The 24,458-nt window shown below is 37.2% G+C and overlaps 1 protein-coding gene across 2 annotated transcripts in view; it reads right to left on the bottom strand.

Moving 5' to 3' along the window:
• The window catches only part of SDK1 (sidekick cell adhesion molecule 1), a 411,809-nt gene extending 388,155 nt beyond the window's left edge, over positions 1 to 23,654 (bottom strand). For both annotated transcript variants that reach the window (XM_054210555.1, XM_054210556.1), the window contains exon 1: positions 22,913 to 23,654. In XM_054210555.1, coding sequence (XP_054066530.1) covers positions 22,913 to 23,384 — 472 coding nt within the window. In that variant the 5' untranslated portion in view covers positions 23,385 to 23,654. The remainder of the gene's footprint in view (positions 1 to 22,912) is intronic.
• Between the last annotated feature and the right edge of the window lie 804 nt (positions 23,655 to 24,458).

The following is a 24,458-nucleotide window of genomic DNA, read 5'->3' as shown; positions in this document are numbered from 1 at the left end:
AAAGGGTGTGGGCTGAAACTTCTATTCAAGCATCTCACTTAACATCAAAAAAATTATAAATTTTAGTACGAGGCAGGAGGTAGGTAATCAGATCGGATACATGGTGAATACTGAGGAAACACAGGATATTTAGAAAAACAGATACACTTTGGGTAAATGCATAGTTCCTCGTGGTTGTTTCTCTTAAAATTACAGCTTTGATGTCCATCTATAACAAAATCTTTTCTAAACTAATTGAACTGAACTGCCAAGTACAACAGCAGCTTTGCTCACTTAGACACCATGAGGCAGGGAAATAACCTGCACTGTATATCCTTCATTGCTTCTTCCAGACAGTCAGAGATCTATGAAGGATAATAGGAAAGACTAGTTCCAATAAAACCCTGACCCTGTTAAAGTTACTGAGACTTCAGCTGTATATTGAATGTAGTACAGGATCTTGCATGAAATATTGCCTTCCTTGAAATGTAAAGACCATTTTCAAGGATCATTTTCTCTTAAGGAGATAACTGGATAGACAACAAGTTATCGGTTATCCCAAAAAGCTGTCTATAATTCTTAGCTCACCAAATCCTTCAACAAGCTAAACGTCTCTTCTCACAAACCAAACGTGTTTTTATGACAAAAAAATCAAATGGATTATGATAATCTTGCATTTGTTGGATTAGTCTATACTGCTCTTGGATTGAAGGGAGAAGAAAATCTTGTTCACAACTGGACAAAGAATTTTAAAACATTGTCTTAAGGGTTCTCTTACAAATTTTGACTTCCTACTCATACATTCGACTACATAAAATCGTTCATCTTCCTAACTTTAAACATACATAGCCTCATACGCTCTGTTCAAAGTAACCATGTAGTTATTAATCAAAACGTCCACCTGCAAGTACACGAAAGGATCTCGTGGTCATTTGGGCTGGACCAAACCCGCCTCCACTCCCTACCCCTCCAAGTGCCCCCGCAGAGACGAGCGCCCGGCTGACACCGCCCAATTTAAAGGGCACCCGAACGGCGCGGCCCCGGCCGCTCCCTCGCCCCGCCGCGCCGCCGCCCGCCTTGCGCTCTGGCGCCCTCTGCTGGCGCCGGTGCCACACCGCCTCCGCCTCCCAGGCGCGGGCAGCGGCGGCGCGGGCTCCGGGCGCCGAGCAGGCCCGGCCCCGCCGCCTCCGACCTCCGCACCCCGCGGGTCCCCCGCGGCTGGTCAGGCTCCAGCGCTGGGTGCTCATTTCCTTCCAATTTCCGAACTTTCCGACACTTTCAGCAGAGCGCCGTGGTTGACGGAGCCCCAGCCCTCACAGACCTCCCGTGAGCAGCAGAAACTAACACCGTTCTCTTCCAGGGCTCCAAACCTGTAGCTGTTCTGATATACAGCTCACTAACTCTTCTAGAGCGGACAACTGAAGCACAAAATAACTTCACGGTTTAAAAAAAAGTCACTCTGAAAAGAGTATATGAGATACGAATATGTAAGCAAACAATTATCTTCCATGTGTTGGTTCCTTTGCACTCTCCTACTCTTGAGTGTTCTCCAGAATTTGGGATCCCAGACTTTGCCTTGGGTCTCAGACCTTTTGGCTTCTCCTGAAAGTGGACTCCAGTTATTCTCCAAATAGCTTTCTACTTCACAAAAAAAAACAAACAAAACCCCATCCCATTCTAAAAGACTACACTTCTGCTCTTCTCTTTCGCTCCATTTCATTTTTTTAAACCCCACTCTGATACCTTTTTTCCTCCTCCAATACAAATTACTCCTCCTCCCTGCAGATAAAAACATCCAAACAGTCGTCTTCCAAATTAAATATCTTCAGCATTTCCTTGGCAAAAAAAAAAATACCAACCTACAAGCCAAAGGAACAAAACAGTGTAATTTTACTTGAAACACACATAATATTTCATCAAACACTGAACTCTCCTACGTTCTCTACACTTCAATATATTTACTTTATAGCCGGCCTGGAAGCATTCAGGCAATGCTTAATTCAACTATCACACAGCAAGGAGAATGAAGCTAGATTTCAGGCCCTAAAAGCTGAAATTTTACATCTTAATTTTACCTTAAGGAACAAGTTATTGGTGCTGCCTCCACAGCTGAGCAGCCCTGAGGTATACTGGGGCTGGGGCATGCCTGATACTTAGCAAATGAGTTCAGAACTAAAGGATTCCTGTTAGATATCCCAGAATGATATCTGACCTAAAAGACGAGGATATACTGAGAACACAACAGACTGAAAAGAATCAAGTCTGAAAGGAGCATAAAACATCACCGCAGTCTCTGACCAAGGGCTGCAAAAGTGCAAGTGCCTCCAGAAAGTTGGGGTTTTGTAGTAGTTTTTTTTTTTTCTTTTTTTTTTTTTTAAATGACAGTCCTAATTGCTAACTCTTCCTCAGCACTCTTATGACTTGCCAAGCAGTCTCCCAAAACTTGGCAGAGTAATCTGCTGAGGACACCGTTTGGATATTTGTTTACTTCAGTAACAAGAGAGAGCTCACTTCAGTTCTCTTCAAATCTCCATGCAAGAAGCATAGGCTCATCAAAGCCGTGAAACAGAAAAGGATTACGTATAGCAGGTGTCTGAAATACCATCTACTTTAGCAATCTGGAGTACTGGTAGCAGCAAAAGCAATTAGACTCTGAACTCAAGAAAATTCTGTCTTTACAGCTCGGATAGTTAAATAGTGAACAGATTGACAATGGAATCTCTGGAATCTCCCTTACTGAAGTGCTTGGAAAACAGATTAAATAAATATCTGTCAGGAATGTGTTGGTGTGATTGATCCTGCCATAGCCCAGGAGAATATACTGTTGAACCTTTGAATCCCTTTCCAGCCCTCCTGCTTTTTTCTTCTCTTTGAGTCAGTGAATTGCAGCATCTGCATCATTGTATTTTAGTTAATTTAGCTTTTAAAAACACACTCAAAATTAATCATATTTAATTCAGTCATGAAGCAGCAGATAATCATAAAAAGCTCATAGCCTTATGGCAACGGTGGGGAAGGGTTAGACTGGAAGAGCATGATTTCAACAAGGCAAGGTAGGGAGACGGGCTGATGGGCAGGGGCTCAGAGCAGGTGTGAGGAGATGGAAAGGTGAACTGGTGCCAGGGAACCGTATCCGAGCCAGAGCGCTGTGTTTGGTGTTCCTACCACTGAGGAAAAAGGACAAGAAGAAGAACATTGGCTGCCAATGCTAAGAAAGTCTCTTTACCATAGCCTTCACCCCAGAACAGGATACTGAATGTGCAGCAGTGTCAAGCAGCAGCCAGGGCTGGCTGTTCCCAGGAGCCAAGTGTGACCCCAGCACAGGGGTGTCCCTCCCCACCCAGGGTGCAGCCCCACCACACTTGAACACAGCAGGCAGAGGGAGGTGCTGGTCACATAATCCATTGACAGTCCCCAACAAGACACGAGACAGTGATACCCAGGTAGACCAGCCAGAAGCAAAATAAAATGGGGACAGAGATAGCGTCTGTAGCACTAGACACAAGTTATAAAGCACCTCTGAGGAACCCACCTAGGAGACAAGCCACCTACCACAGAGGCCAGAGGTCTATCCAAGAGGCAGGGCAGGATGCAGGCACACCTTTAACAGGGCTCAGGCAGGGACTGAACAGCCAGCCCTGAGCTGAAATGGAGCTCCTGGGCCCAGGGGCTGAGGGTCTGGGTGGAAGGTACTGGTGAGGCTGGTCAGGGAAATTAAGACCTAATATCCTCAAGGCCCTGACAGATAGCACACTTGATCTTCACCTAAGCTGAGAGAGCCAAAGTTGACAGGTGAACGACAGCCACACCTTAACAGTCTATTACTCTAGATAGCTGCAAATTCTGATTAGCTGAGGCTTATATCTTACTAAGTGCAGATCGCTTCGTGTTAAGATAAAACAAGACAAGAGATGTTAGTACAAAAAGAAAAGACTCCCTGACTACGGAGCCAAAACATGAGGTAAAACTTCAGTGATGCTTCTGCCACGTTTTGCATAGCTAACGTTAAACTAATGGCCCAAAAGTATAAGAGTTTCTACATACTACTCAAAATTACTCAACTACCCCAAAATTCTAGAGCAAACAAAGCCAAGCAAGACTAATATGATGTTTTCCATTTACTAAGAATAATTTACAGAAACTTTTCATTATGAAAGGACTCAAATAAGTGGGAGGGTTTTTTATACAAATGATGATGCAACTTTGGTGAGATAAAGCATGCTTGACATCAATAATATCACTTCTCATGTAGTTGAAATTAAGCTTTTGCTGAAGTACTGTACTGAATTTGGCCTATAAACAGAGTATTCATTTCATTAGTTTTAATAAAATTGTATGGAATCATTGCTCAACGATGGAATTTAGCTAAATGAAAATCATAATCAAACCGACCTTCCAAAACCAAGAATAATGAATTAGTTCTTGGAAATGTTCTTTAGTATCCATTTCTAGCAAAGAACCCTTTAACACCAACAGTCAAGTCAAACCACCTATAGTTGTCTTTCTCTGGCTTATGAAGTATCTCTCTTGTTGCTAAGATGGAGAAAACATTTGTAAGAAAAGGCAAAAGTATCCACGTAACAATACTTAATGGCTTCTAGTTTGAACAGAAAGCACTTAACAATGAGGCAACTATTTTTAACATATTCTAACATTCAAGATGTAACAAGTGGGTACATATGCTATACCTAACTGTTTCACATGTGCTTTGTGCAGTTCAATTCAAAAATCCAGATTCAGTGTTAGTTGAGAAGAGCTGGGTACTTGAGATTCTCAGCAGCTACTATCAACAAGGTGTAGAAGGTGTTAGATGTAAGCTTAGCTGGAGCTAAAGGTTAACAAAGGGCAGGTTTGAAATCCTAGTTCTGCAAGACTCAGATTCCTGTCTACAATGCTGAATCATTTGCTTATACATAAATGCCTGAAATGCTTTTCAATTCAGAAATAAGTTATCTCTGCACAGCCCTGTAAAATAGAAAACAGAGGTAGATCAACAGACAGTTAGAATATACTAAATTTCAAAAAAAAAACAAAAAAAAAAAACAAATCTCCTTCCATGTAAACAGCAGCATGGTGGCAAAATCAGCTTCTTTTTCCTGGAGTTTTTTTGTTCCTTTGGTTCAAGTTTTTTATTCATTGGCTCTACACTAGTAAAAAGCTCCAAAATTTGAATTTATAATTTAATTTTGCGTCATTTCCTAAGACAACATTGTGCTTACATGTGGCTAAGCCTTGACTGATAGATTAAGGAGCACTTTCAATTGATCTTTTAGAAAAAAAGAAAACCCCACAAAACAAGTCTTTCTGGACACTGCTCCATCCCCCTAAGAAAATAATCTTAATTTCTTCTAAGTTAAATATCCTTTTTTTATATAAAACTATTTAAAAAATAAACATATGTTTAACTGAGCTTTGCTCTTTTATTCCTAAGTATTTATCTGCAGTTTTTCCATCAGACCAAAGGGGCCCAAAAGAAGTGCCATCTGAAAAGGAACAAACATACAATTAACAGAATCTACAAGTCCTCTTCAAGCAGCTGTCTACTTCTAACACAGATGAATACCCCAGATACTTCTCAAAAGTCTTACAAGTATCATGCCACTGAACATACTAATTTTCCCTGCCAATTGTACATTTTTATGTAACAGTAACTAGGTTGATGTCAAAGAACTGAAACAAAATTATATACCATATGTCATACCAGAAGCAGCTTAAAAAGATTAGCATATTTATAAGACAAAAAAATGCATTTTAAGTAATGCAAATATGAAAAAAATCATTTTATTTGTAAAAGCATTTTTTTTTCCAAATCAACTTAAAGTATGCTTTTCTACTTTACTTTTATAAGATCAAAGAAATTAAATTCCATCCTGTAGGAAAGATCTTAGAGAGAGTAACATCTGATATTGTGCAAAATGTCAACAATCAATAATTTATCCTTTCAAACTGTAATGCTAGGGTCTAAACAATAATCCGTTTCGTCCAAGATAAGACGGAAAAGTCAGTCAATTTGGGCACGGCCATAATGGACCAAAACATTCCAAGTTGAAAAGCACGTAGGACAAGAACTGAATATATAACTCTCAGTTTCTAGCTAAATCCAGTATTTTTGACATGAGCTTACTTTTGCACATTTCTGATTGGGCCGTCAATTCATTTAGACAAATTTTTTAAACCACTTTTTAAAAACCTATTTAAAAATCTGAAAAGTAATGCTAATTGAAGATGAACAATTAAAAGCATGTGTTTTCAGCAGAAGACCAATATGCAAATTAAAATGTTATTAAAAACAAAACTAATGGATAATTAGCAAGCTATACTTACCTTTATTATGGGTCATTAACTCTCAAAGCACCAATAAAGTCAGAATAATATTTGTCTGCCTCCCAGAGACTCAGTTCTCTACAAAGTTGATGGACTAACTTATACTTCAATGTATTCCACATGTATTTTGGTATATTGCCTTTGGTGATAATATATAATTTAGCTAACCTAATTTAACGTCAATATCAAAATAGCTTGCCAGAGGAAACTGTATGCTAGTTAAATATATATTTTGCCTAGTAGGAACATAGTTTAAGAATCCTCACAAATAGTTACAATTCTCTGACAAAGTTTTCAAAATGTGAAAACTGACTAAAAATAACTTTAGATTAATAATGAAAAGTACCAAAAAAAATTATAAACCTCCTTTTGATGATGAGGATGATTTTTCCTATTACTGTGGCCTTCATTTAAAGAATCCAAAGCTGCGAGTAGCATATTTTTATATCATTAACATTGCCATATGAACGAGTCAATATGATAAAGTCTTTAGTAAACTCTGATCAAACCATCTTCAAAAGCTTGGTTCTTCTGCCTTTACAATTTTCTTCACTTAGACTGAGAGTAATCTTGTCTTCATACGCACTTTATGATGCTCTACTAATAATCTGTAATAGAATTAATAGGATAGTTTCCAGGAAGCAAGCAGTACAGCTACAAGAGTATTTTTGTTCCACAGTTCTTTCGACCTATTCATAGCTAAGAAAGTACTTTAATTTCCCTAAATAGCTGTTCACTAATACAGAAATATGCTTAATTAAATTATTTTTCTTCCTTTAAATTATGTCATATTGTCAAATTGATACAAAAAGTGAATGAATGAATTATATTTGCAATATCAATACAATATTGATACTGTGCAAGTGCTTCACCAGCACTTGCTCAGATTATTTTGCCTTGAAAGAGTTTGCATAGGTTAATTATTCAGAACTTAATAAACGATTATGTGGATGATGCATGAGGAGAAATAGGATTCAAGATGGTCAAACAGCCATCGAGACACTAAAGACGACAAATGATGAAGGATTCTTCCGCCATGCTAATCACAGCAGTCAAATAAAACTCTTCTACCTATCTCCAGTCTTATAAACAATACAGGTCAGAGGGGATCCAGGAGACGGTATTTGGTAAGTACATGTCCTTTTCAAAAAAGTGAGGGAATGTCCCATACTTAACCGTCACAACACTAATCCTTGTTTGATGCACACTAACTTGTGGCTTACATGCAGACCCAAAGGTTCGATGTCCATTTTGATAAACAGGTTAGACTATGTGGAACCTGAGATGCTGAAGGGCGCAAGAGATGTAACTGCAAAGGCTTCAAGGGTTGCAGCAGAGCGCTCTCCCTCTGGAGTCCCCAGAGGCTGTTGCTCTAAGAAAAACCCTCTGCAAGAGCCAGCAGCTGTTAGCTGGTTTTCCTATTGAACATTTTTCCCCTGTAACTCACAGTTTGAGATATGTATTCTATTCTCTGCCCCAATGGACAGTATCGGGAATTTATAGATAAGAACTCAAGAAAGATCCAGCATCTTCCTGTGTGGAAAAAGCCATTTATGCTGTATCTCTGTTGTCTCCTGCACAGGACATCCTTTCTGCTCACAAAAGTCCCTGCACTAGCTACAAAAAAAAATAAACCACAAACAAACAAACAAAACCACACCCAAAACAAAACAAAAAAAACCCAACAAAAAACTAAATAAAGCAAAAAAAGGAGCCAGGGTAAGGGAAAGCTCTAGGAATATGGGATGCTGGTTTGTATAAGAAGGAGTTTCTACAGAAAGGGGAAAGATACATAAGGAAATAAGGTTTCTTGAATTACAGTAGTGATTTTTAAAATCATGGCAATTAGAGGAGATCCTTTTGCTTAACTTATATTTTTTTTTGCAGTGTGAAACACCTAAAAGCAGGATAAATCTAAATATTTGAGTTACTGAGAACACACATCTTTTCTTTAGATCTGGTGAAAGGAAAGGAGAGAGTTTAGAATAAATACTGCCTTCGTATGATTGGGGATCTACAGAGCTGGAATAACCAAGTACAGTAAAATGCAACTGACAATTCAGTATTGCTGTTTCTGTCTAAAATACCTTCACAAGCAACTCCATTTAAGACTTAAGACTTGGGAAAAATACCTAATGTTATTAAATAGGTGACACATGCTCAAGTGGAAGTTTGAAGATTATGGCTGTCTTTTACTAACTTGGTGAGACATCAAACTGCTCTGTGAACATTGCTAAGCAACATTTGTCAAAGTGTACTAATTTTTTTTTGCTTAGCATACTCATGAAGATACAGTCTCATGTCTTTTCCGGGTTCAAACCAAATTTCTGTTTAAAAAACCTTTCATGGTTTAAAAACCTTTCACGGTATTGATCTTCGCAACAACCTGACTGTTTATTTTCTTAAGCCTCTTACATAGAGCCAAAACATAACATTAAAAAACCCAAAACCCACAACAAAAAAACCAACCCACAAAACCAAAACATGGGACTCCTTGGCTTTATTATGAACTGCTATGAAAACTATGTATCCCAAAAGACAAATATTTGCATCATAAAATCCCTACATCTAAACTAATTTTTTACCTGTAAAATGTATTACTTCCATTGCCAATCTGAGTGAGTGGGTAGCCTAATTTTTCAGTTCCTGAAACCTGCTGAAGCACATCCTTTTTCACACACAAAATCCCCCACATTTACTTATACACAAAAAAATTAGATCAGGGTGACAGTAAGAAGAGGAGAGCAATCTACACACTGACAGTAAAGAACTTCATTGGAATTAATCTGTATAACTTCAGTAATGCTTATTAGTAAATCCTACTGTACACATTAATTCCTCTACCAAAAAAGTTTTAAAACCGTCCCAACACAACTGAAGCTTTTTAAATGCCTAAAGAGAAATTATTAATAATTTTATAATAGCAATACAAATGTTGAAAGCTTATAACCTTTCAAAATATTTTAAAGTAAGAATCACCATATCAGCGAATGTTTCTAACATATAAGCTTTACTGAATATAGGCTAAAATTAAAATCATGTACATTTATACAACACGTTATTATATTAGTAAAACTACATTAGTTATCATGTTCAACAAGCCACACAAATCTTAACCTTCCTTTTTATGATATTAGTTTAGACGGTCACTAGTTTCCTCCTACCAAAAGGATTCATTGTAATTAGCCCAATAACATTTGCAGGTTCTAAAATACAGGAGAAGGGTACTATATAAGGGGGAAAAAAAAAAAAAAAAAAGACCTTTTTGTGCGACATGAATATGTAATAATGCACTTCATTTTTTTTCCCCACAAATTTAAAAGCACACAATAAACAACCAGTAGTGATGATAGACCATACTTTACAAAGAACTCAAAGAGCAAAGGTTTCAAAGCGCTTGAAACCTGTTGCCTTTAGCTGTTTCTTCAAAGATGGTACGTCTGAAAGATCCGAACTCTTTGTTTCTGACAGAACTGCTGCACACAGAGTGAAATGAAAAAGCACGACTAAGTAATTGAATAACCACGAGTGTTTTGGCTCTAACATGATTACATTTCACAATGCAGGTTTATGAGATTTGAGATCTCCATTTAAGATCATGCAATTTCATAGTTTCTCTCAGTCAATATACAAGGTACAAAATGAAACTACATTTAGATGGAGTCATAAACAGAAATTATGCTTAGAGATCTAAAATTCTGCAATATATGCATTTAAATCACATTAATTAATTTTATAGCCCCCTCCAGTAAATTACAGCATCACACATAATACAAGATACTGACATTAATGTCTCTATCTGAAACAAAAAAGAAACATTCCACCCTTTTGTATGCTTGTATTTGGCTTAAGAAGAGACACAAGGTCACAACGTTTTAGATAATTACTTCAATATCATTGTTTTCACATAGTTTTAGACAACTACAAAAGATTATAAAGGAATATTATGCATATAACAGCAACAACTATGATCTAAATGTGAAGCTAAAATTCTTAAAATATATTCCAGTTCTTCTCTAATATAGAGCAAATAGCCAAATAATTTTGTGGAAGAAAAAAGTTTGAAAGGTCCATATAATTAAATGTGGATTGACTGCACATAGCAGAATGAGTTTTTTAAAACTCAAACACTGTACAAAGTTTAAACTTTCGACTTAAAATATCATAAACATTTTTAAATGCATTATTATAAATGTATGTGAAATAAGAACAAATAAACCTCACAAAAGGAAGGCGGTGGCCTCCAGAACGAGCATTTTAAGAACTGAGATGTTGTTAGATGACTTTAGTTAAGGCTGGGCGCTATCCATACTATTTCTGTAGCTTAGCTCCACATTTTTTTTCTTTGCTTTATCTCCCCATTGCTTCTGCCAGCAGAATTTAGAGAGGCAGGTAAAGGCAACTGAGTAGGGTGGACGGAACTGAGAGTGGAAATTACTGCTAGAACAATATTTTCCTTCTTACACTGCACCCTGAGGGTCACAGTTCCAAACACTCTAAGAGTGCAATTATTTAACTCAGTGCCAATTGACACAAAACATTCTTTCAGATACGTTAAAATAGCCTGTTAAAAAAGAATTATTAAAAATAGGGCAGAGGCATTAAAATGTAATTTTGGAGAATATAATTATGCAAAGCACTAATATGCCCAATAATAATATGTTAATGTAAAACTTCTTTCTATACAGATGTAATACTTTGTCTACAAAAATCAGAAAAGAACTTCTGACCAGCAACAGTAACAGGACTTCAGAGAGCTTGAAGATACCGAAGCCTTCAAAAATCCCCAACGTATCAATCACTATGGACAGTTCTTCGTATGTACAGTACATTCTACTTGTCAGCTTACTATGTGATCTTTGAATAGTTACATCTTGTGTTCTATTTGCCTTAAGGCAGCATCTGGCCAAGGATGCATATGCACACTTTATTCAGCATGTGGCCACTTTTCCAGAATTTCAAGGCAACTGAGACTGCTGGATATCTGGAAAAATGACTGAGAGCTGCAAATATGTATGAAATTGACATTTACCTTTTGTGCAGAATATAAGATTTGACTGAATTATGAGAAACCCATATCTGGCAACTCTAGTACTGGTTTTGGGAGCTCTTTCAGTCAAGGCAGTCATGTCCTCAGAACAGCACTATATCTGGTCTTGTAATAAAACAAACAATAGCAAACATTTTATTTCCCGAGTCAGATAATATCCACTGTCTTTGTCAGATGTTAATATTTCCAACAGAACTCTTCTGGTAAACAGATACGGATGCTAATTAAATTCATCTCAAGTGTGAGTGACAACTAGATGCATTGCATGTGCCCAACACCCACTAATTGGTTATTAAAAAAATATACAGTATGCCATAATTTACCACAGCACCTATGCCTAATAACTTCATGCTGGAATGAATTTCAAGTAAACATGAGTAGTTATGCCATTAATTCTAATAAAGTGACAGCTAACTCTGACTCCACTATAGAGAACATTTGCACACAAGCTGGCTCATCAGTATTTAAAATGTCCAGCAGCTCTATAGAAAGATATTTGGAACACTAAGAATGCTTGTAAGAATTGTTCTTACGTGTAAGAACATTTGTCCACATGTAAGCATGGAAATCCAAAAATACTCAGCACTTTATTTTTTTTATATACCATATGAAAACTTTGACCTCATTCGTATTAAACCGTCAGGACAGATGTTAAATAATATCACTGATCAGTTGCTAAACTAATAACTCTTTTTGACCAGACTGCACAAGCACTAACTGATAGTTACTCTCTTCTTTTGTTTGCCAAGTCAGCAGAGTGATCAAGAGGAGCTAAGCTTTTTGTTATTACCCAGCTGCACTAGCACGTGATGACTGAAAACTTCTGGGGATGTCACTTTAGCTGAGATGAGAACACGCTCTAGCAGAGGGGTTCTTCCCAAACTGAAGAGTTTACGCTGGCACTGATGTAACTGAGCCATAGATTAAAATTAGAAGATTAAAGACACTGTCTCCTGATTCACCTGCCACCAATTCTAACTGATAAATCACTTCCCTTTATTGCTATACTTGCCAGTGGGTGAAAGCTTTTGTATTTTGTCATTTTTAAGTATAGAAAAATAACTCCTGCTTACTGATCTTTGATTTAATCATTGATTTATTAACCATCACAATGAAACTAACAATTTCAAGGGCAATGAAAACACAATCCTACTTAGTGACAGTAGAACCTAGACCAAAGAATATCCTTCCTCTGGACTCGGCCATTTAGGAGAAGCCACCACTGTTTCTGAGGTCATTTTAAAAGCTCTATCTGCCTACAGTTTTTAGTGCTCTGATGAGTTTTTAGTTTCATTTGCCTGTGGTTTAGTGGTGTTTATGTCTCTCTTCACTGACTGCCAACTTACAGAGGAAATTGCCTATAGAAAGGAAATATTAAAACAGATGTATTCAGCATAATGTCAAATGTGTAAAATAAATTGAAAAAAAGTTTTATCTCTCTATTTAGTCAAGGTGAAAGTGATACCACATTTGTTGGTGAAAGCTATTTTGCAGGCATCAAGCTCACATTCTGCATTGTTAGAGATGAAAAGTATCCATCTGCCCATGACATTAGGATGGTCCAACTGTAGAGCCATCTTACATTTTCTCATTGGCGGCTCCATTAATTATTTTTTTTTAATAGTGGAGCTCAACAATTTGAAAATGTCAAAAATTTAGGTTTTAGATCATACATGGATTTCCCTAACAGAATTAATAAGATTTGCACTCTTCCAATTTTAACAGGCACAACAGTTAACATTGCAGATTTTTATTGACACCAGTATTCCATAAATAGGTCTGTTCATGTTTTAGATAGCAGAAAACATAGCTATATCCAGTATACAAAAGCTGAAAATTATACTCATGAGAAACCTGAATGGGATTGACAAGGCATCATTTTAATTATGATACATTTACATAGTGAATGTAATGTTGAATTACCCGCACTTAAAACTTTGGAATTTGACATGACTCTCATTAACTCAGAATTCTCAACTGAAGATTCAGAAAAATATGCATAAATATTTGACCCATTAAATGCTAATAATAAATCATATATAATTAAAATAATTAAATCTGAGGAAGACTGCTATCAACACTAGTATAGAAGAACTTGAAATGAAGATGTTAGGTACTACATAAATGACTTCAAGATAAGTTTTCAAACAACACAGGTATGAAATCAACCTTGCTGTTATTCTTTGCTACTTCAAACTTGTGGCTAAGTGGGAGATTTATCCTCAGAATCACCTGAAATTTTTCTGCTGATGACTTCAGTAAACAATAGCATCACCAGCTTATTTTGTTAATTGAATTAAGGTAGAATCAATTAACCTATTCTCCCATTTTCACTAACAGAAATGCTTAAAAGTGAAATTTTAGCCTTGTCGTATGGATAACGAGCACTAGCATGATTAGGCACTGTGAATAGGAAACACCTTCTCTCAGTCTACAAATTTCAGTAAGTTATTATATAAAATTTGTATTCTTTTCAAAAGGAAAAAAAACAACCCACAGACCTCTCAGTAGTTCTTGAAAGCTAAGAATCTTGCACGCTAGTTCCAAGCAAGAAGATGGCACAGAACGTAAAAAAAAAAGTTTAACATAACTAGAAAGAATATTATTTTCTTTTTAAAATATATTATTTTTAAAATGATGGTTGCACATGCCAATGCAGGAAACGATTTTAACAATAATCCACATACTTTTCTCTATTTATGACATGTCCAGTGTTGCTCGTGATAAAGAAGTAACTAGCTACATTTGTAAGAAAAAAAAATATAAAGGGAAATGGAAAATTACTTGGTAGCATTTACCTTAAAATCTGGCGTTTTGAAGGGGCATGTATTAAAAGGAATTTTAAAAGTAACTTCAGTTACTCCCTCTTCAAAAACAAATCTAACTTTTTCATGGCAATAAAAATAGCAAAAGGTAAAACACAGGAGTTACTATTCTTGATCTCTTGCCTCTTGTCTTATCTAACATTTTTGAAACACAATGCCTGGGATAATCTACCATTAAACAATCTTTATGATTATCTGTTGTGAACAAGGTCTTCCAGCACAATAAAAGCCCTGCTTCAGATAACACCAGTGTCCTAGAAAAGCTATACTTTGTCCAGTTAGAGGATAACTAAGGTACCAGTTCTACATTTCGCATATAGAAACAGGGGTTTTAAAGTATCACCTCAGTCTTTTACTAGCAGTAGGCATTGTTTGTATTACAATAGCATGTAGGAGCAATAATCGGAGACCAGAAGCACATTGTGGCAGAAGCTCTATCAATCTGGGACAAAAAGATAAAGCAAATAGAAGACAACAGTGAGACACACAGATGGGTATACGTGCGAACAATGGGACAGTCTTCATCATGGGACAACGGTATTTCTAGTGCATTATTAGCTGAGCTACTGTAAAAGGTTTTTATGCATCATTAAAAAAAAAAAGAAAAAAAAAAAGAGTGGATGAAGACTTTAAAAGACATATTTGTTCATGGACAAAGAGTTTCTCTTGAACAACAGGGACAGCAGGGAAGATATCAGAAGGGTGCTATTTTCCAAACATTACGTTAGCATGACAGGTTAGAATCTGAGTTTATTCAACCTCTTAATACCGAAGGAAAGAAAACAGCCCCAAGCAATCTGCAAGAAGAGTTAGTTGTACCTCTACATGCACAGATTCAAGAGGACTTAAATTTCATTAATCAGTACACACATTTAGAAATACTGACAGAATTCCCCTTACCTCCTCCGACCCACTTCAATACTACAGCAGTGTGCCACTTGCCATGTGTTCCATGGCACCATACATTTCTTTTCCAATCACCTCATACCATTTAGTTATTTCAGAATTATTTAGTCATGAATGTCCTTTGCCCTTCTTGACAGATAAGAAATAAGAAACAAGTGACATTCCCCAATGTGCAAGGAAGATAGCAATGCCTGTGTTGTACTGAGTCTGTATTTAACACAAATGTTAGGGGAGCAAACAGTACCAGTATAACAAAATGCATTTTTTTTCTAAATGTCTGAACAATTTAAATATTTGCATTATAGTTCCATTATTTTCTTAGTGTCTTCCTTTAAAAGGTGGCATTGCTACTGAGTAGATTTCCTATGAACTCAATGCCAAAAACATCCATCAAAGCCACAACATTCTCTGCTAATAAATATACAAAGTTAGACAAATATGAATCTGAGGATAAAAGTGGCGTCTACGAGATCTTCTGATTCTTTGTGTAATAATGAGTTACAAACTTCAATTTCAGCCTGGAATCAATATGGGTCTGTTTTGGCAACAGGTACTGGAGCTATGTATCGTTATTCTCTACCTTCTGGTCCAAGAGGGCTATACCCAACAAATTATTTTTTAGATAACTTGTTAGACCTAGGAGTTTATTAGAAAAATATATGGCTTATGGCTTGAAAGACCATAAAGTGGTTTAAAGAGACCTAAGGGACAATAATTTATCTACCAGAATCAACTTTCTCTTCAGGCTGCCACAGTAGAGCATAGAAATGTGAAAAACAGGATTAAAGATTCAAGTTATCTGCTTAAAAACTGCAAATGCTTTATCGTTTATCAAAAATGACACTTCAAAAGTTATCTGGATGGTGTGACATAAGATTGTACAATGCACTTCCACATTTTGCATGAAGTAGTGTTAAAGAATTCCTTTTATCAGTGTTGTTGGAACTCATACCACCGTTTTTACCTGCTGAATCTGCATACTAGATACAAATGTTAAAAAGTAATAACTGTGGCATTTTCAACTTAAGTTACAAAATTTATTTTTTTAGGAAACAAATATTATTTCCATTATTGGTCTCGAGAATTTAGATATAAGAGGATTAAGGGGAATATTCATTTTACCTAACTTTAGCACTTACTTCACGTGCTTAGGTTAGGAAGACGTTCTTTAGGAAGACTCCATCTAAAGGAGGGAGAAACTCACTGAAAGGGTCTTTCAGAGAAGAGATCCAAAGTTAAGTCTTCTAAACCACCCCTTTGAAGGCACTAACCTTTCTATGTTCTACCCAGGAACAGTGGCCTCTACATGTTTGTAAGTTAGGCAGTGTACATTCCCTAGAGAGCCTGAAAACTCTCCTAACAATTTAACCTGATCTTAGTGATGGTTGACAGGGTCATGTCCCCCAGCCATGCAATCTCATCACCTCTTTTGCATTGTCCCTGATGCTCGTGTGACCGCACTTTGAGCTAGTTCAGGGAGCTAAACAGCTGAAAATTAACTTTAGAAACACTTCCCTTAAAACGCCTAGATCTACATTTTTAATATTAGTGAGAGTGCCATTTGTATTACACCTCGGGGCATTTCACAAATAAAATGTATGATTAGTATTTATTCTAGCAATATATTTATTCTTTTTCTTGACAAGGGCAGAACAAAAAAAAACCTCTTAGTAAACCAAAAATACTTATGCTCAAGATACAGTATACAAATACTGTGTATGTCTAGAAACCACAAATTTGTAGAATGAATAAATCTTACAAACCCAGTCATATACATTTAAAAGCAATTAAGTTAGTATGCACATTAAAATAAAAGGTTCTTCTCAGCCACGTAACCCCTTGAACTCAGACCTGCAAGTGCTACATGAACTAATTCCTATAGAACCTACTGGAAGTTTCCAGGGCTGTGACGTTTCAAAGATGATGTCCATAAAGGAATCAGAAAGTTTTACTTACATGGAAAAAAAAATTCATTGCATCTATTTAGCACCAATAAACTGAGAAAACAATACACTTCCCATAAGAAAGTATGCCAACTACTACACATCTCCAATTTAATAAATTTAACTAGGCTACATGTGAGGCCACTTATCAGAAGAATCCTAGGGAATGAAAGTTATGAAACTGTCTGAAATGGTATGTAACAAGTCCAACAACATCACAAGCAGACGTAATTCCAGAAACCCCAAGTTCTTTGCAAACAGACATTTCATGGAGTTATATTTTTGTTCTGCATGAGCTATATGGGTGGTGAAGGGTCGTCTTTGAGGCATATGGAGCAAAGAGTCTTTATTCACTAGAAAATACTCACTCAATAGTCAGAAACAGAAACCAAGTCTCACCAATCACCTGCTTTCCAGCTGTAATAACTGTAAGTAAGTACTTTAATCCAATGCCACTATAGCTGCTAACAGTTCTTTCTTTAGTCCACACAGTCTTCTTGTGCTGAATTTAAAAAATTTGAAGTAAATGAAAGATGGAGCCAAGCACTGACAAGAAAACAAAATACTGAAAAACTGCTCAGTGAGCAGTATTCAGTCTTGGTTCTGACTAGGGGAAACAGTAAAATAATATGTATCCATTTAAACTTAATCATAATGCACATGCATAAAGAATTCAGATTAAAGATGCACAAACTACCTTAGTTCTGGCATTTTCTAATCTCTGCACAAATACTATAAAAGTTGTTCTAGTTCATATGTTATAACTTCAAGAAAACACAATTTTGAAAGGACCAACAAATCATCAATTTGTTTGTTAAAACCTATTTAAATATATATTATATATGTATATATGCAGAAGGAGGAAGAAATGTCTATTTCTGCAATGAACTCAGCATGAACAAGATTTTGCTCCATGAGGAATCTAATTGCCCACAGATTCATTACTGCAAAAATATCCAAGTGCACCAAATAATTAATCCATTCAGAATGGGATGTTCAGGTAAAGCTGTACACAGAGTTGCTAAATGCATGAAAATCTTTTATTTGAATCAAGAGCGTGTTCAAGACTTGTACATATATGCTGGCAAGAACAATAAAATAACAACAAAAAAACCCCTCTGAGGCATACAAAAGTGCAAGCCCTTCACTTAACACTCTCCTAATAATTCACGTTAAGATTGTTTATTAAAATTTCTATGGTTAGTTTAATCAGTCAGACAATCTTTAAAATATTAGCCAATATTTGTCTTGGTCATTCAAAATATATGACTATGCACAGAGATGACAGAACCTTTCAGAACAACCTTTCAAGGATTATAAGCCACAGACATAGATTCTCTTCCGTTCTTCTTAAGTGATGTGAAAGTCACACAGCGTAACTCTGAGCCTGAACTGCCACAACCTTTCTCTCCATACCTAGGTAATTCCTGGTCTAAGCATCTTCTGGTAATGCATGAAGACAAAGTTGATAAACACCTATTGCATATGGTCTTCCTTCACCTCTAATAGTGCTATTACACTGCACTCTCAAGAAACAATCTGAAACACTGTACTTAAAATGTTAATGGGCATGTATACATATCTCTTTGAACTTGCCTTGAGAAGTCTTGAGAATAAGTCATTTTTCAGCTAAACCTAAGCATATAAGCCAAACACAGATTTACCACAGTAGAGAGAGTTAGAAGTCGCGTGATATGGCCACAGACAAAGCCCACTCTCTCCACCCTATTTCTGTTTAGACTAGGCTTGTCTCTACTCCTCCAAATAATTTTTTAATTATTATAATTATATACACAAAGAATTCACCTGTTTAAAAACTAGCACATACATAAAACACAAGAGGTAAATCCAATACAAATTAATGAGTTTCCAATAAACAGTAACAGAATCTTTTGTAATTAGAAATGCATCATTCTACATTTAATTGAGAATGCTTTTTGCACTCCAATAAGTATTGCCCTCACATTTAACCTTCTCTCTGTCCTTCCAACAACTAAATACTCTATGCAAGTTGCTTATCATCTCTGCATCTAATGCAGTTTGAAAATTGCTTGAAAACACTTACTACACTTAGCATGTTTATAAGTTACACTAGATCAAATATTTGAATGGAAAAAGTTGGACCCCAGAAATATTTTCTTCTATCTTCCATGTCAGGGCTTCTGTCAAAGCATAACAGATATGAATATCACCTTAAATGCACATTCCGGTACATGTAGAATTCCGAATTACAGATTTGATCAAGTAGCATAAAAAGATTACACTTCCATTGATATAAAGCTAAGAAAAATCAGACAAGCTTCTCTTTCTTAATATTTAAAGATACCCATCTCCTGTTGTAGAAGCTTAAAGCTTTGCACTGCTTTTATCTATTTTAAAATCATTCTGAACAACAGCCATCAATCTGAAGAAGTATATTTTCTAAGTATTCTTTCACTCTTCAACAAAAGACAGACATTGGGAAGGTACTTAAATCCATTAAGACGCACCTACAGTAGCCGCTAGCAACTTCCAACCTATTTAAATAAACAGGATTTTTCTATTTCCATACAAATATTCTAGTATTTTAGTAAACATTTTGTACCTCAGTAGGCATCAGTGTTTGTTAATCTCATACATAACTAATAAATTCCAATCCTGCAACGAGCTCTGTTTTCAACAGGACTATGCCCAGGCATGCTAGACCACTGAGCTGGAGGTCACTGCAGGATAATGTTCCCCTAAGTACAATAGTTAGTTACTGTGTCGAAATGATTCACTTCTACCATCACCTTGCAAATTCTAATTTGATAATTACAGTGATTATCAATTAGCATCTCATCACTATTTGAAGACACACAATGGCTTGAGGCTAACTAGCACCTAATACTCAAATTTAACAAAAATGCCATGAAAAGAGGCATCATAGCAGAGGCCAGAGGCATAAAGAACTGAGTAAACAGAAATGTCCAACAGTTTTCATCCTCTTACAGGTTAATTTTTCTGACAAGCTTCCCATTCACAGATGGGCCAATGTAGCAAGCCGGGTGAGAGACAAACATAGTCTGAACCAAGTCCCTGCAGATCTGCAGTCATAAGAGAAGCGGTGGTAGCGCTCCAGGCTATGTTCATGGGACAGGCCACAACCTCTGTCATCTGTATGTTTCTTCCACCCAGAAAATCACTCCCATCACGAGAAGGTCTGCACTAACAAGACTAAGGTTTGAAGAGAATGCTTTACTATTCAGTGCAATAAACCGCTGTATGTTTCATAATAATTAAATTCACTTAGAAAAGGAAAAAAAAAAAAATCAAATAAATCGTTATATCTAATTATGTAACACAACTACGAGAAGACAGAAAAGCTGAAGAGCTAAGTACAAAATGAATTTACAAGTGGTTTTATCTACAGTTCGCTTCTAGATCTGCTTTTACATGGATGATCGTTCAAGTCTAGAGAATACTCAACCAACCTGTTGCCGTTGAAAACCTTTTCTTCCATTCACCTTACATCATAAAATAAATAATCTCAACGACTTTATCTAATCTGTTTCCTATGAAATAAGAGCGTGCATTTCAGTATGCCCAAAATAATTCTTATTTCTTTAATGCTTAAATAGCTGTTATAGAAGCATTAGCCGGTTATAGCATAGGTATTATGATTCATTCAAAATATCCATGACCCATATATTTAGAATGTTCATTTTTTTATCACATAAAAAGATTGGAGTCATGTAATTCTCTCATGCATACGACCACATCATTCTATTAAAAACTTTCTGTGGCTGTAGCGGAATTTCCATTTTCATGAACGACTTTTATAAAAATTGTCATCTCTTTCTAAAGTAAATTTTTGCATAAAAATGATTAATGTATTAGAATCCATTAGAATTCAAAGTGCAAAAAGAACTGTAAGTTTTAAATGAATACAAATTTTGGGAAAACCTAATAGAAGCATTCTGCATTAAGACCTCCATGCTGGTTTACGTGTCAAAGAATTTTTACAGGACTAACTGTGGTTTGTGTTTTCTGTATTATAGGAAAATAGAAACGTATTTTGTTTCCGCTGTATATAATTGTTTTATCTTTCATTGCTTAATGTCTTCTAAACCCCATACCTTTATCTGCACCAATATTTCTCAGAAACAGCGTATCTTATTCTCTTTGCTTCCCCTCCCCCTCTTAAATATCGATGGGTAAAACTAACTTGGTGTTAGGACATTTCATTAGGAGAGTTTGTAAACACTACATAACTCCATGAGCAATATATAAACTAAAACTGATACCACTGTGAACGCTTAGTAATCTCAAACATGCTATGGAGAATTTTTTCTGTACTATGTGCTAAATAAAAGTTTCAATTCACTTTTTAATCCAACAAGATGGCTAGTTTACTATTAAACCAGAGAAAACTGTTTTACATGGCATCTAAATTGATTCCTGAAACACTGGCACTTAAAACTGCCTTACATGAAAAATTTTTGCATTTTTAATGTAAACAGCAAGAATCATCAGCATTTGTCTTCCAAAATGAAGCATCATGTTGGAATCTATCAACACCAACTACCAAAAGAAAGAGAAAAGTGATGTGAATTTTAATTTGCAGAGAGAATTATTTCAGGTATGTCTTGTTTCAGAATAACAATACCCTGTTAGGGCTTGCAGGCCTCAGCATAAGTAGTTTTGGAATAGCAGCGACAGCATAAACAAAGCACTGGAAAAGGTTTATGAGGGTGGAGTCCATTATTAAACACTGGATTAAAACTCTTCTGTATCCTGCGGCTCCAAACTTTCCGAGGATGCAGTAGTAAATCCTGAGCAGACAAACTACAGCAGACTTGGCTTATAACCCCTCTTCCTCAACACACAAGCCCATCCAGTTATTAAAACTGAATGCACCGTTGTTCCTTATGAAATACTTGAAAACAAAGAACTAAAACACAAAGACCATTCCCCTTCATAGAGTATTAACTTCCGTTTTTAATAAGTAACTCATCGTCCCACACGATACAGTTCTGCATTGTCCAACACATACCACTTCAGTCAGACAATGCACACAGCAATAAAACTCAACCCAGCAAAGAAAAGTGAAAGCTGCATTTGTTCAGCATGTTATTTGGCGCAGCCAACTGTAATGCTTCTGCCTGCCATTTATTGTTTACTCTGTCAAAGGATTATTAAGAATTAGACTACATTTGGCAATTTTTTGAGAAGGGAATTTACATGCAAAGTGACTGACACTTGATATTTAAAGTCTATTGGTCGACTCTGACCCTTCGTTTACAAGTGACTCATTTGACTGCAAGGATCTCTGATGTGGAAATGCTCAGATAGGAATCAATTGCAGTTTTTGTCTCTGGTAAATGTTACTTGGCAATCCAAAAGAAACGAACAATGCTCGAACCGAGGTTCACATAGAATAGTACTCATACGTTTAAAGAATTCCTCCTACATGCCTGATTTACTTCTAGTCGCTGGATTTATGACTCCCCTTCTCCTAATAACTTATCTCAGTGCACAGTGTTTTTAAGCGCGCACACACACAACCAGCAGTTAACTCTTTCGCTGCCTAAAGGAACATAAATGTACGGACGTATTTAAGTAAATAAAAAAAGCAGGTTTGGTCCCGGTAGGGTTTTTGATTCCCAGTGGGAGGTGGGGATAGGGGGAGGATAGGACGAGAAAGGGAAAAAAACATGTAGGTACAGTTTGCAAATCCCTGTTCCATAAAGAAACGATTGTGTGTAAGAAACGACCATTCCTACATGAAATCAGCTCAGTGCGAATTCCGCAGTTTACCTCTGATAAGGATAAAGTAAAAGGGTTTCTCTGCACCCGAGCGAGATTCCCTTCCTCTTAGAAGGCAGATGCAGCATTTCTATAAACAAAAATGTCTCTAGCCCTACCTTGTGCCAGTACTTGCAACATGTGGAGCTGAAGCAACAGAAACGCCCACCATCCCCGACAGAAGATGAAACAGAAGTTCAACTTTATCATCATTCCGCCTCGCCTGCTATTCCTTCGGGCAATAATTTCGCGATCCACCTTTCTTCCAACGGTTATTGCCTCACTGATCCCCATCCGATCCGACTGCCTGCCACTCCTGACAGCGCTTTGGTCATTGCTCATTCCGCACCCCGAGGCCGGGCTCTCTTCGGTGGGCTGGGAACATCGCCCGCTGCCTTTGCCCCGGAGTTTGGGGGGATCTGAAGCCCCCACTTCCCAGAAACGGCGGACTCTTTGATTTGTGCTCACTTTGCATGCAACCCGAAAGGAGCACTCCGTGTGGCTCCCGGTATGATAATCGCCACTTAAGTCAATGTTTCTTGTGGAGGTATTGATTGCACCAAAACAATCAGTCAGAAATGTGAAACACATGTTTCTCTGCACTGTCACATCCAATGCCTTCAACAGAGAGGGGGTAAGTTTATCGGCGTCAGTATTTCAGTAAATCCGGATCCTTCAGCACATTGCTAACAGAAACAGAGAAAGACTGATCCATCTTAGCCACCAGCAGACAATCCAAAGAGTACCTTTCATACCGCAACGATGATGGAAACTGTTACCCCTGTGATTTTTATGAAGCGTAGTGAGTTTTCCAGCATGCGTCCCATTCTCCTGTAAAAACCTTGCGATGGAAGTGTTAAATTCTCGGGGGGGGGGGGGGGGGGGGGCGGGAGGGGGAAGCGTCCAGGGAAAAAAAAAAACAAACCTAATTGAAAGTATCTCGCTATTCCTTGCGCTAAGGATTTATTTCACACAATTTCAAGATTAGCCATGCAGACAGGGTAGTCTCCAGATATCCCCGCAAAGCTCTGCATAGTTTATATTAATCCGATTTTCCTTTGGATACAAATCTCTACCGTCAATAGAAGGGTTTGAAGGGTCCTCGAGCAGGTAAATTGAGCATCTCTGGCTGTGATTCCAGCTTGCTGTGCAGTCAGTCAGCCACAGGCCAGCGGCGATGTCACTTGAACTCTCACGTTCAGCCGGAGGTAGGGAAAAGCTCAGTTGATCGTATCTCCCTCCTCCTCGAAGATTGGTGCTGATCTCTTTCTCGCAGGGAGACCACGACAAAAAATCACCTCTAACATGTAAAGCGCTTTTCTTCTGGCCGGCTGCGGACGCAGCGAGGAAACAAACGCTCAGCTGGATAGTGTCCGGGGTGGGGGGGGGAGGGAAAATCTCCCGAAACAAACAGCAACAAGGTGAAATCCTTCCCGCTTTGCTCGGATGGACTCCTGCTTTCCTTGTTTATGCAGCCCAGGGATCGTGGTTCTTCCTCTGAGCGTCTCTCCCTCACAGAAGCTGTAAACACAAGAGGGAAAGAGCTATCACAACAGCAGCAGCGGCGGCAATAAAACCCCACCGAAAAAAAAAGAAAAGGAGGAAAAAAAAAAAAAAGAAAGCAAGCGCTGAAGGTTTTACATTTGAACAATGCGTCGGGTATTG

This window comes from Rissa tridactyla, chromosome 8, assembly GCF_028500815.1.
Source record: "Rissa tridactyla isolate bRisTri1 chromosome 8, bRisTri1.patW.cur.20221130, whole genome shotgun sequence".
NCBI classification, from domain to species: domain Eukaryota; kingdom Metazoa; phylum Chordata; class Aves; order Charadriiformes; family Laridae; genus Rissa; species Rissa tridactyla.
This window is presented reverse-complemented; position numbering and strand designations above follow the sequence as displayed.